Source organism: Saccopteryx leptura, chromosome 1, assembly GCF_036850995.1.
Source record: "Saccopteryx leptura isolate mSacLep1 chromosome 1, mSacLep1_pri_phased_curated, whole genome shotgun sequence".
NCBI classification, from domain to species: domain Eukaryota; kingdom Metazoa; phylum Chordata; class Mammalia; order Chiroptera; family Emballonuridae; genus Saccopteryx; species Saccopteryx leptura.
Genome location: NC_089503.1, coordinates 257,517,274 through 257,530,489, shown reverse-complemented (window position 1 = coordinate 257,530,489; position 13,216 = coordinate 257,517,274). Strand labels below are relative to the sequence as shown.

The following is a 13,216-nucleotide window of genomic DNA, read 5'->3' as shown; positions in this document are numbered from 1 at the left end:
TAGCTTTTACTGCCATGTAATTGAAATGCTGTATATTCTGCTTATTTATCTCCTTTAACATCAGTCCCTGCCCACTGGAATGCCAGCTCCCTGTATTCAAGGATTTGTGCTTGGGAACATCCTGGGTGTCCACAGCAGTGCCTAGCACCTATCAGCTGTTTTCAGTAGTGAGTTATTAATAGTTACTGAGTGAATGGCTGAATTTTCAGAAAGCCTGACATTTGGATATAGTCTAGTCCTTGTGCTTACTGTCTAGTCCCCTTCTGTCTCTAGAGTTGGGGTGCTCTGTGTTTAGGAGGTCTGTGCCCCTGTTCTGTGCCCCTGACTGTGCCCCTTTTCTGCCCCCAGTCCGGTCTATGAGAAGTACTGCGTGGACCACTTTGCAGACGGCCGCTGCGACCGGGGCTGCAACACGGAGGAGTGTGGCTGGGACGGGCTAGACTGCGCAGGTGAGGTGCCGGCCCTGCTGGCCCGCGGCATGCTGGTGCTCACTGTGTTGCTGCCGCCGGAAGAGCTGCTGCACTCCAGCGCTGACTTCCTGCAGCGGCTCAGCGCCATCCTGCGCACCTCGCTGCGCTTCCGCCTGGACGAGCATGGACAGGCCATGGTCTTCCCTTACCATCTGCCCGGCGCTGGCTCTGAAGCCTGGAACCTGCGGGAACTGGCCCCCAAGGTGATCGGGTGAGTGGCTCCACCCCGTAGAGCCCTGGGGGCTGTGCAGATACTGAGTAGGGGGTGGGAGGGTACAGCATGGATCAGGTCTGGTGTATATCACTTCCCTTAACATTTTGGGGAGTTTTCTTGGCAATAAGTCTGGCATGTCTCAACCTTGATAACATTGCCATTTGGGACAGGATCATTCTTTGCTGTGAGGCTCTCCTGTGCACTGTAGGATGTTGAGCTGCATCCCTGGCTTCCACCCCCCAGATACAAGCCGCAGCCCACCCCCAAGGGTCCTTTGGGGAGCAGTATTGCCCCTGGATATAGAGCTACCTCCTTCTGAAGAAAAAGGAATATACTAGAGTGGTTAAGAATGTGTAGTTTTGTTTTTAGAAATGGAAAATACAGAATCTCCTGTTGGTTGCCTGGTCTACTAGGCCAGACAGTGCCAGAGGGGGGTGTGGCCTCTGAGCAGCATGGTGAGGCCCTGACACCTAGAGGAAGGATGGGTGTTAGAGATGGGGACTCAAGGCTCTGACTGGGTGAAGCTGGACTGGGAGAGATGGAAGAGGGTGGCTGATGATGGTTGGGGTGACCGAGTGGCTGGAGGGTGTCTCATCAAATTGAAGACACAGGGTGAAAAATAGCGGTCACTTTGGGGCTTACCTGAAGATCCCCAGAAGACAACCAGGGACTGAAGACAGAGACAAAAAAGACCAAAGAGTGTTGACAATCATTGAAGTCATAGGGGAGACTCCAAGAAATGGAGAGAAGTAGGGGCAGAAGAATGACCTGGGGACACTGAGACCTAAGGATTGGTTGAGGAAAATTAGCTCAGAAAAAAGTGTTACCAAAGCAAGGGCTTTCTGTCTGATGTGCATAGAAGCCAAAACTATGGCATTGGCTCATGAGAAAAGAAAGAGCCTTCATTTGTGAGAATAGCCAGCAAGGAGACAGGAGGCAAGGCTCAAATCCGTCTCCCAGATCCAGGGTTGGAGGCAAGATTAAGGGTTTCAGCACCGGATCTTCCTGGACAATGGACCCTTCATTTCTCTCTGAAAGGGTTCTGGCAGTCAGGTTCCAGTCATGTTCTGGTCCTTTGGTTCTGTGCGGGGAGCAGTTGAGGACTCACAAGTGTTACTGTGTGTAGTGTATCCAGGGTTTAAACTTTGGTTTTGGGTCTTGTTAGAAACAGGATAGGACCAGTTTGAGTTGGTTCTGTGGTTACAAGAGGAAAAGGAGCAGTTAGAGAAATAGGAAGAGATCGGAGTATGGAGTATTGGGGATCCCAAGGAAAGAGGGATTTGGAGGGTTTGGGCTCCTTGAAGCAGAGCCTGAGATGAGCCTTCAAATACATACTGCTCACAAAGATTAGAGGATATTTCAAAATGAATATGAAGTGATAAAAAAAATCCCCTAATTTCTGTGAGCAGGATATGTGCCCAGTGGAGCTGCTCTCAGAAGGGCAGAATGAGGGAAGCAGGATGGGGCAGGGAAAAAACGGAGTTAGGAGGTAGCTTCAGTCTGACTCCTCAGAGTGCTCTGGGGCACGGATGCCACCTCAGTGTCAGTCCCACCTTGAGACAGGAGGGCCAGCTTTTGTATACCCCACAGCAGTCAGTCACTGGCTGATGGCTTCCCCAAGGGGTGTCACTTCCCAAAGGTGAGGGTTCTCACCCTGCCGAGGCCAGCTCCCCAGAGAAAGGGAGGCTTCAGCTTGAGAAACCAGTGTTCATAGTGGTCCGCAGACAGATGTAGCAGCCTGATACGGGGGATTTGGGCACATGCCAACATCAGCCATGAGAAATGTTGTCATGAAAACAGTGCCCATTGGAGTTGTGGCTTGGGGGACACAGGTGGCCACAGCAAGACTGGTGTTGGGGGTATGTGGGGGGGATGGAGCCAGATAGGAAGCAAGTAGACCATGGCAACATGGTAAGTAGACACAGCTCTTTGGAGTCTGGTGTTGGGGTGGGGGATGAGGTTTGGTGCCAGGCTGGCAGTAGGTGCCCTATTGAGCCAGCCTGTTCCTACCCTGTGTCCCCACAGCTCAGTAGTGATGCTGGAGATTGACAATCGGCTGTGCCTGCAGCTGCCTGAGAACGACCATTGCTTCCCTGATGCGCAGAGTGCTGCCGACTACCTGGGAGCGCTGTCCGCAGTGGAGCGCCTGGACTTCCCGTACCCGCTGTGGGCTGCGCGGGGTGAGCCTGGCTGGCGGGGGACCTGGGTGGACTGGCGCTCCTGCGGTGGGGTCCAGGCTGTGGTTGAAGTCCTTCATTTCCTGCCTGCAGGGGAGCCGCTGGACTCACTAGAGCCTAGTGTGCCGCTGCTGCCGCTTCTGGTGGCCAGCGCCGTCTTTCTGCTGGTCATCCTTGTCCTGGTCGTCATGGTGGCCCGGCGCAAGCGTGAGCACAGCACCCTCTGGTTCCCTGAGGGCTTTGCGCTGCACAAGGACGTGGCTGCTGGCCACAAGGGCCGGCGGGAGCCTGTGGGCCAAGATGCACTGGGCATGAAGTGAGGATCTTGCCCCCTCTTTGTCCCTGACTTTTGGGGGCTTGTGAGCCCTTGAATTCACCTTGATCTGACTCTGACCTCTGACCCCAACTGGACCCTAACTTCAGACTCCAGCCTGGAGCCCAGTGTCCATCACTTTGACCACTGACTCCATGATCCCTGGTGATCACCCCTGATTCATGAGCCCTGATTCTATTTTCTATGTCCCAGTTCCCCTAACACAAATCCTATCCTCACCCCACCTGGACCCCACCCTGACTCTGGCCTCTCAGATTGCACCCTGATACGCAGTGTTCATTCCCACATGACTGTTGACTCCACAACCCCTGTTTGTACCCCAACCCCTCTCATCCCTGAGCTTCTCCTCTCTGACCCCCAGTATCACCTCTAGCTCTAACCTACCTTGACCTTTGACCTCCTCTCTGATCCCCTTTACATCCCAGCTTATCGTCCATTCGCAGAGGCCCTCAATCCAGGCCTTGATCTTAGGCCTCACCTCCAACTCTCTGACCTGTCTGTTAAGAGCCCCAACCCCACCAGGACCTAAACCCTGAATTTACTCCTTCCCTGTGACCCTATGACCCCTGACTCCTCTCCACAACCTTCTCGTCCTGGCTACATCTCTTACCTTCTATGAAGTTAATTCTATCCTCTGTGACCTCTGATGTCACCCTCTCTAGCACCTGATGTATACCTGTGAGCCTCACCTATCCCTCACTGCTTTGACCCCTGACCCCACACTAGTCTTTTTCCACAGTTCTATCTTAAGACCCTGGCCATCACTCATCATACCCCTGACTGTACCCCTGTGACCTTGACCCTGCCTTGCACCCCCTCATTGGACCTTATATCTTGACCCTGCCCTCTGTGCCTATTGACCTATCCCAACTCCAGACCCCAACTTCACCTTTGGAATCTGCTCTGACCCCACCCAAATCCTCCTCCCAGGTCACACATTTCCATTGTCCCCTCTGCCCTTTCCCTTACCCATTGTCTCCACAGGAACATGGCTAAGGGCGAGAGTCTGATGGGAGAGGTGGCCACAGACTGGATGGACACGGAGCACCCAGAGGCCAAACGACTGAAGGTTGTGCCCCTTCTTCCGACTCCTGCTTTTAGGGTCTTGGGTGGGGCCCTGATGATCCGTGGGAGAGCCCAGAGGAAGTCACCTGGATCCTTCAGCACAGGTCTGCCTTCATCAGGCTCTGTGTTTGATGCCTGAAGGCTATAAAATGCCCTGGTAGACTGGTTAGGCATATTCTGTCCTGTTTCTATTACATAACTCATGACTTTCAGACCATGAGTCTGAAATTTATCATTCTTCTGCTAGGGGCTCAGTTGCTATGTTCATGAAGGCACATTGATATATTTGTAACTATTTGGTCTCTACCTCATGATCATGTTCATGTTCCCAGATTAATAGGGATTATTGAAGGATCCCCTTTCCCCCACATTTCTTTTACCAGTTATTTTTAGTTTCCAGAATACAAGTTTTGCATTTCTTCTGTGAAATTTAAATATCTAAATATTTTATTATTATTTTTTTTATTATTATTCTTGATGCTGTTTTCAATAGAAATGTTCTCTTAATCTTGTTTTCAGTGAGTTCGTGTCTAGTGTATGCACAGGTGTGTGCTGACAGTTGCTGTGCTCTGTGACTCTTCCTTGATCACCCACTTTGGGTTCCCAGCCCTTCCCCACTTCCAATCGGATTAAATTCCAGTTTTGTTTTGTTTTTTGCCTGACCAGGTAGTGGTGCAGTGGGTAGAGCAGAGGCCTGGGATGCTGAGGACCCAGGTTTAAAACCTTGAGTCGCCGGCTTGAGTGCGGGCTCACCAGCTTGAGCACAGGGTCTCTGGCTTGAGTGTGGGATCATAGACATGATCCAAGGTCACTGGCTTGAGCAGGGGATCACTGGCTCGTCTGGAGCTCTTGGGTCAAGGCACATATGAAAAAGTAATCAATGGCTTGACCAGGTCGGTGGTGCAGTGGATAGAGTTTCAGACTGGGATGCGGAGGACCCAGGTTCAAGACCCCGAGGTCTCCAGCTTAAGTGTGGGCTCATCTGGTTTGAGCAAAAGCTCACCAGCTTGGACCCAAGGTCACTGGCTCGAGCAAGGGGTTTCTCGGTCTGCTGTAGCCCCATGGTCAAGGCACATATGAGAAAGCAATCAATGAACAACTAAGGTGTCGCAACGAAAAACTAATGATTGATGCTTCTCATCTCTCTCCGTTCTTGTCTGCCTGTCCTTATCTATCCTCTCCTTGACTCTCTGTCTCTGTAAAAAAAAAAAAGTAATCAATGAATAACTAGGTGTTGCAACTATGAGCTGATGTTTCTCATCGCTCTCCCTTCCTGTCTGTCTCTCTCTCACTAAATAAATAAATAAATAAATAAATAAATAAATAAATAAATAAAATTTAAAAATTCCAGTTTTTCCTCTGATGAGTTCTCTGAACTCTGGTATGGTAATTTTCTGTTTTCTTATTTAGAAAAAAAAATCAGGTTTTGGGGGGCTGTATGTACCTCTCCATCATCCCTCTGTCTCTTTCAACTCTTCATGAGAACCTGGGCCCCTGTGCCTCCAGGTAGAGGAGTCCGGCGTGGGGGCTGAGGACACTGTGGATTCCCGCCAGTGGACTCAACACCACTTAGTTGCTGCTGACATCCGTGTGGCACCAGCCATGGCCTTGACACCACCCCAGGGTGATGCGGATGCTGATGGCATGGATGTCAACGTGCGTGGCCCAGGTCAGTGATGACACCTTGTTCCCCTCCTTTCTTACTTGTGACAGTTTGTTTGGGCCTGTGTTCTGGGGAGAGCTAGGTGTATCTGGGTTTTTTTCTGTGGAGCTGTGTGTTGATCAGGACTCTTAGTTGTAAGTGATAATAGCCCAACTCAAACTAGTTTAAGTAAATCAAAGGATTTACAGGCTCTTGTAACTGGAAGCATAAAGGTGCATTTGGATCCAGGACTCACCACCCCTTGGCTTCAGCCCAGGCAGGCTTTCTCCTCAGGACACCATGGCCACCAGGCAGGACCAGCCTTATAAAACCTTTTTATCTGCACCAGAAAAGGTCCCAGGATGAGTTCTGATTGGATAGACTGAGGTCACATGCCGATCCCTGAACCAATCAGTGTGGCCTGGAGCTTGGATATACTGACTAAGCCTGGGCGGTATGCCTGTCCCTGAGAGAGGGGTTTGGCTCTACCCAGAGCCTAAGGATAGAGAATGGGGTGCAAGTGTCCTGAGGGACACCAGCCAAGTGCTCATGTAGAGTGTAGCAGATCATGCATCTGAATCCTATAGAATTCATCTTTGTTTTATATTTCAGGGTATTCTTCCCCAAGCACTGTTTTTCTCAAAAAGAGTGCATCTTTTGAAGTCCTTCACGGATTTTATGTCATGAATGGTGGGTGTGGGCATTTGACAGGCACAGCTCCTTTGTCTCGTGCTGAATTATAACTCTAGATAGAACTCACCCCCCAGACTCTCCCTTTGGGGTTCAGGCTGAAATAACCCACCAGGTCCTGACTGGATAGTTCAGTTGGTTATGGTGTTGTCCCAATATGCCAAGGTTGCAAGTTTGATCCTTGGTCAAGGCACATACAAGAATCAACCAATGAGCCTGACCAGGTGGTGGTGCAGTGGATAGAGCGTCGGACTGGGACATGGAGGACCCAGTTCAAAACCCCGAGGTCTTTGGCTTAACCATGGGCTCATCTGGCTTGAGCAGAGGCTCACCAGCTTGAGCGAGGGGTCACTGGCTTGAGCGTGGGATCATAGACATGACCCCATGGTCGCTGGCTTGAGCCCAAAGGTCGCTGGCTTGAAGCTCAAGGTTGCTGGCTTGAGTTCAAGGTCGCTGGCTTGAGCAAGGGGTCAGTCACTCTGCTATAGCTCCCTGATCAAGGCACATATGAGAAAGCAATCAATGAACAACTAGAGAGCTGCAATAAAGAATTGATGCTTCTCATCTCTCTCCCTTCCTGTCTTTCTGTCCCTATCTGTTCCTCTCTCTGGGCTCTCTCTCTGTCTCTGTCAAAAAAAAAAAAAAAAAAAAAAGAATCAACTAATGCAGGGGTCCCCAAACTTTTTACACAGGGGGCCAGTTCGCTGTTCCTCAGATCGTTGGAGGGCCGGACTATAAAAAAAACTATGAACAAATCCCTGTGCACACTACACGTATCTTATTTTCAAGTAAAAAAACAAAATGGGAACAAATACAATATTTAAAATAAAGAACAAGTAAATTTAAATCAACAAACTGACCAGTATTTCAATGGGAACTATGGGCCTGCTTTTGGCTAATGAGATGGTCAATGTGCTCCTCTCACTGACCACCAATGAAAGAGGTGCCCCTTCGGAAGTGCGACGGGGGCAGGATAAATGGCCTCTGGGGGCCGCATGCGGCCCGCGGGCCATAGTTTGGGGACCCCTGAACTAATGAATGCATAAATAAGTGGAGCAACAAATTGATGTGTCTCTCCAGTCTTCTCTAAAATCAATAAATAAATTAAAACAAAGTTTAAAAAACAGAAAAATAAAGAGCCTACATGGAATTTGTCTGAGGTGCATAACTTGTCTTCTTCCCTCCCTGTCCTTTATCCGCCTCTGCCTAGGAGTCTCCTGGGGAAAATCATATGCTCATGAATCCTCATCTTGGGTTGGCTTCTGGGGCACCTGGCACAGATGTGTGTGTATGTGCATGTGCACACAGATGTGCTTCCATGTGTCCCACTTCCCCCTAGACACCGTGCCTCAATAGGTTCCCTGGAAAGGCCCTGTATCCACTTTCTTGTGACACATTCCTGTTCCCTACAGATGGCTTCACCCCACTTATGTTAGCCTCCTTCTGTGGGGGGGCTCAGGAGCCAATGCCAGCTGAGGAGGATGAGGCAGAAGACACATCAGCCAGCATCATCTCAGACCTGATCTGCCAGGGGGCCCAGCTCGGGGCACGAACTGACCGCACGGGTGAGACGGCCCTGCACTTAGCTGCCCGTTATGCTCGGGCTGACGCAGCCAAGCGACTGCTGGATGCTGGGGCAGATACCAATGCCCAGGACCACTCGGGCCGCACCCCACTGCACACGGCTGTCACTGCTGATGCCCAGGGTGTCTTCCAGGTGAGATAGGCTTGCCCCTTTGGACATCGGAGCTGGGACAGGCATCAGACAGATCTGGATTTGAGCCCCAGTTCTGCCTTTCAGAGCTCATCTTTTCTTTTGTAAAATGGAAATATATGGGAGTACAGTTTCTGGCAGGTAGCTGCTCCCTGAATCTCAATGATTCCAGAGGATGGGGGGTTGGGGACCTCAGAGGTTTTAAGGTATTGCTGGTCCCCCTGTCCCTGACATGATTCCCTGCTGTACCTCTCTCACCTAGATTCTCATCCGGAATCGCTCTACAGACCTGGATGCTCGCATGGCAGATGGCTCGACAGCATTGATCCTGGCGGCCCGCCTGGCGGTAGAGGGCATGGTGGAAGAGCTCATTGCCAGCCATGCTGATGTCAATGCTGTGGATGAGCTTGGTAGGCTGGTGGGATATGGGGACTGAGAGGGTGGCACATGGATCCTGACAGTCTTGCTGGTGTGAACTCTCACCCACATCATGACCCAATTATTGAAGTTCCTGACACATAACAGGGCTGCAACATGGACTTACATACATTTAAAAAAAAAATTATTAATGATTTTAGAGAGAAGAAGGGAGAGAGAGAGACAGAAACACTGATCTGTTCCTGTATGTTCCTTGACCAGGGATCAAACCAGCAACCTTCACGTTTTGGGAGGAGGCTCTAACCAACTGAGCTATCTGGCCAGGGCTCTCATGCATTTTTTTTATGGCATCCATGAGCTCATTGGACCCATTAGTGACTTAGAAAAATGTGCCCTTTTACCTGCATGGATAACTCAGTTGGTTAGAGTGTCGTCCAGAAGTGCAGAGGTTGCAGGTTCGATCCCTGGTCAGGACACATACAGGAACAGATCGATCTGTCTGTCTCTCTCTCTCCCCCTTCCTTTCTCTCTAAAATCAATCAATAAAAGTAAAAATTTTTTTTCTTTCTGAAGTTGGAAACAGAGAGGCAGTCAGACAGACTCCTGCATGCACCCGACCGGGATCCACCCGGCATGCCCACCAGGGGGCGATGCTCTGCCCATCTGGGGCGTCGCTCTGCCGCAGTCAGAGCCATTCTAGCGCCTGAGGCAGAGGCCACAGAGCCATCCTCAGCGCCCGGGCAAACTTTGCTCCAATGGAGCCTTGGCTGCGGGAGGGGAAGAGAGAGACAGAGAGGAAGGAGAGGGGGAGGGGTGGAGAAGCAGATGGGCGTTTCTCCTGTGTGCCCTGGCCGGGAATCGAACCTGGGACTCCTGCATGCCAGGCCGACGCTCTATCACTGAGCTAACTGGCCAGGGCCAAAAGTAAAAATTTTTTTTTTTTTTTTGTATTTTTCTGAAGCTGGAAACGGGGAGAGACAGTCAGACAGACTCCCGCATGCGCCCGACCGGGATCCACCCGGCACGCCCACCAGGGGCGACAGCTCTGCCCACCAGGGGGCGATGCTCTACCCCTCCGGGGCGTCGCTCTGCCACAACCAGAGCCACTCTAGCGCCTGGGGCAGAGGCCAAGGAGCCATCCCTAGCGCCCGGGCCATCTTTGCTCCAATGGAGCCTTGGCTGCAGGAGGGGAAGAGAGAGACAGAGAGGAAGGGGGGGGGGGGTGGAGAAGCAAATGGGCGCTTCTCCTATGTGCCCTGGCTGGGAATTGAACCCCAGGTCCCCTGCACGCCAGGCTGACGCTCTACCGCTGAGCCAAACGGCCAGGGCCCAAATAATATTTTATTGTATGAATATGCCACATTTTTGTAACCCATTCATCCATTGATGGAAATGGGTTGTTTCTACTTTTTGGCTATTATTTATAATGCTGCTCTGAACATTATGTACAAGTTTTTGTGTGGACAGATCTTTTACTTTTTCTTCAGTAGATACCTAGGAACAGAATTGCTAGGTCACATGGTAACTATGCTTAGCCTTTTGAAGATCTGCCAGACTGTTTTCCACAGTGGCTGCCCCATTTTTTACTCCCACTAAAAATGTATAAGGGTTCCAATATCTCTGCATCCTAGCCAGCACTTTTTATTATCTGTCTTTTTTATTTATACTGGGTGTGAATTGGTATTTCATTGTGGTTTTGATTTGCATTTCCCTGATGGCTAATGATGTTGAACATCTTTTTTATGTGCTTATTGGCCATTTGTATATCTTTTTTTTTTTTTTTAATTTTATTTATTCATTTTTAGAGAGGAGAGAGAGAGAGGAAGAGAGAGAGACAGAGAGGGAGAGAGAGGAGAGAGAGACAGAGAGAGAGAAGGGGGAGGAGCTGGAAGCATCAACTCCCATATGTGCCTTGACCAGGCAAGCCCAGGGTTTCGAACCGGCAACCTCAGCATTTCCAGGTTGATGCTTTATCCACTGCGCCACCACAGGTCACTTTTTTTTCTTTTTTTTTTTTTTTTTCATTTGTATATCTTTTGCGAAATGTCTGTTCAGATGCTTGGCCCTTTTTTTTAAATCATAGGTGATTTTTATTTTTATTTTTTTATACTGGTGTTTTCCATATTTTCTATAATGAATAGTTTTCAGTTTCATAATCAGAATTAGCTGTTATTTTAAAATTTTACCATGTTGCAAATGTTCAAGCCATATATAAATAATATTTAACTTCTGATAACACATTTGTAAATGAATATAGAGTAATAAATCAGTTAAAATCATGTTCCTCCTGCCACGTGAGTCCTTCCGGGCTGCCGCTCGCTCCCAGGAGCTGGGCAGCCCTCTCCCCGTTTCCGCTTTTCCTACCAGTCTCAGTGTGCCTTCTTCAGTGTTTCTTGGTTAAAGAGTCCTCTTAGTTTAGTCCAAAGTTGGTTTTTCCAGATGATGGTTCTTTTTTTTTTTTTTTTTACAGAGACAGAGAGAGTCAGAGAGAGGGATAGATACGGACAGACATACAGGAAGGGAGAGAGATGAGAAGCATCAATCATCAGTTTTTCCTTGTGACACCTTAGCTGCTCATTGATTGCTTTCTCATATGTGCCTTGACTGCGGGCCTTTAGCAGACCGAGCAACCCCTTGCTTGAGCCAGTGACCTTGGGTCCAAGCTGGTGAGCTTTGTTCAAACCAGATGAGCCTGCACTCAAGCTGGCGACCTTGGGGTCTCAAACCTGGGTCCTCTGCATCCCAGTCCGACGTTCTATCCACTGTGCCACTGCCTGGTCAGGCCAGATGATGGTTCTTAAAATTAAATTGTAATCCACTTTGGTTCTGGGAGGTGAAAGTTGGTACGTCCGCCTACTCCATCGCCATCTTGCCGCCCTGCTTTGCCCTTTTTAATTGGATTATTTGTCTTTCTATTAATTGAGTTAAGATGGTTCTTTATATATTCTAGGTATGTTTCTTATCAGATATGTAATTTATAAATATTTCTCTTAATTCCTAGGTTTTCATTTCATTTCCTTTTTTTTTTTTTTTTTCAGTAAGCGAGAGACAGACAGAGAGACAGGGACAGACAGACAGGAAGGAAGAAGGATGAGAAGCATCAGTTTGTTGTTGCGGCAACTTAGTTGTTCATTGATTGCTTCCTCATACATGCCTTGACCAGGGGGCTCCAGCTCAAGCCGGTGACCTTGGGCTTCAAGCCAGTGACCTTTGGACTCCAGCCAGTGACCATGGGGTCATGTCTATGATCCCATGTTCAAGCTGGTGACCTTGGGGTTTTGAACCTGGGTCCTTAGCATCCCAGGTTTACACTCTATCCATTGTACCACAGCCTGATCAGGCTTTTTTCACTTTCTTGATGTTATCCTTAGAAGCACAAAAGTTTTAATTTTGAAGATGTCCAGTTTATGTATTTTTGTTGTTGTATTGTTGCTTGTGTTTTTGGTGTCATATCTAAGAATCTTTATCTAATTCAAGATTATAAAGATTTATTTCTGTTTTCTTCTAAATGTTTTGTAGTTTCAGCTCTTACGTTTAGGCCTTTGATTTCATTTTGAATTATTTTTTGCATACAGTGTGAGGTAGGGGGTCCAACTTCATTCTTTTGCATGTGGAGATCTAGTTGTCCCAGTACCATTTGTTGAGAAATCTATTCTTTCCCCATTGAATGGTTTTGACACTTATTTTATTTAGTTTTAATTAATTTAAATCTAAAGCGGCATATGCAACTGGTGGCTACTGCATTGAACGGCACACCTGGGTACAAACAAGTGAGGGCTGCATAGCTGCCTCTGTGTATGTAAAGTCACACTTACAAGTATGCACACACACACACTGTCTTCTTTGGACAGAGTCATTCCACGGATCTGCACACAGACACAGAACCACAGGCGCTCAGATGCTCATAGCCTGTCTGCTCCTTCCCCCCAGACTATATTCTGGGCATTTCCTGTTTTGGAGGGCCAGGACACAAGCTGATTCTGACCCTGACCTCTCCCCACTCTTCCTAGGGAAATCAGCCTTACACTGGGCTGCAGCTGTCAACAACGTGGAAGCCACCTTGGCCCTGCTCAAAAATGGAGCCAACAAGGACATGCAGGATAGCAAGGTGAGCCCCAGGCCTTGGCCCGCCTGCGGGTCAGTTGTGACACAGCCCTCCCCTGACCAGGTAGCAGAAAGCAGGGTGGTAGGCTAGTGGAGCAGGCAGGGTGGAGAGCATTTGCCCTGCCTGCAGCCGGCTTTCAGGGATGGGATTTGGGCCGAATAGGCTCTGACAGGATATCAGAGGAGCAAGTGTGTGGCAGTTGCTATGTGACCTTGAGGAAATTACTTAATGTCTCTGAACCTCAGTGTTCTTATCTGTGAAATGGAGAAGCACAGAACCTATCTCGGTGTCTCTTCTGAGGCTTCAGTTAGGTAATGTGCAAAGTAGATCCTCAATGAAAGTTAACTTATGATTATTGTTTAAAAAGCCTTATAAGATGGTAAGATGAGAAGAGTGAGGCTAAGAGAAGTATAGGGGTTGATTCTGT

The 13,216-nt window shown here is 48.9% G+C and overlaps 1 protein-coding gene across 1 annotated transcript in view; it reads left to right on the top strand.

The window, feature by feature from the left end:
* Positions 1-13,216, top strand: part of NOTCH3 (notch receptor 3) — a 35,931-nt gene that overhangs the window by 20,239 nt on the left and 2,476 nt on the right. The window contains exons 25-32 of the mRNA XM_066348205.1: positions 349-681; positions 2,710-2,864; positions 2,955-3,177; positions 4,180-4,264; positions 5,767-5,929; positions 8,005-8,309; positions 8,569-8,716; positions 12,695-12,792. Of these exons, the coding sequence (XP_066204302.1) occupies positions 349-681; positions 2,710-2,864; positions 2,955-3,177; positions 4,180-4,264; positions 5,767-5,929; positions 8,005-8,309; positions 8,569-8,716; positions 12,695-12,792 (1,510 nt within the window). The remainder of the gene's footprint in view (positions 1-348; positions 682-2,709; positions 2,865-2,954; positions 3,178-4,179; positions 4,265-5,766; positions 5,930-8,004; positions 8,310-8,568; positions 8,717-12,694; positions 12,793-13,216) is intronic.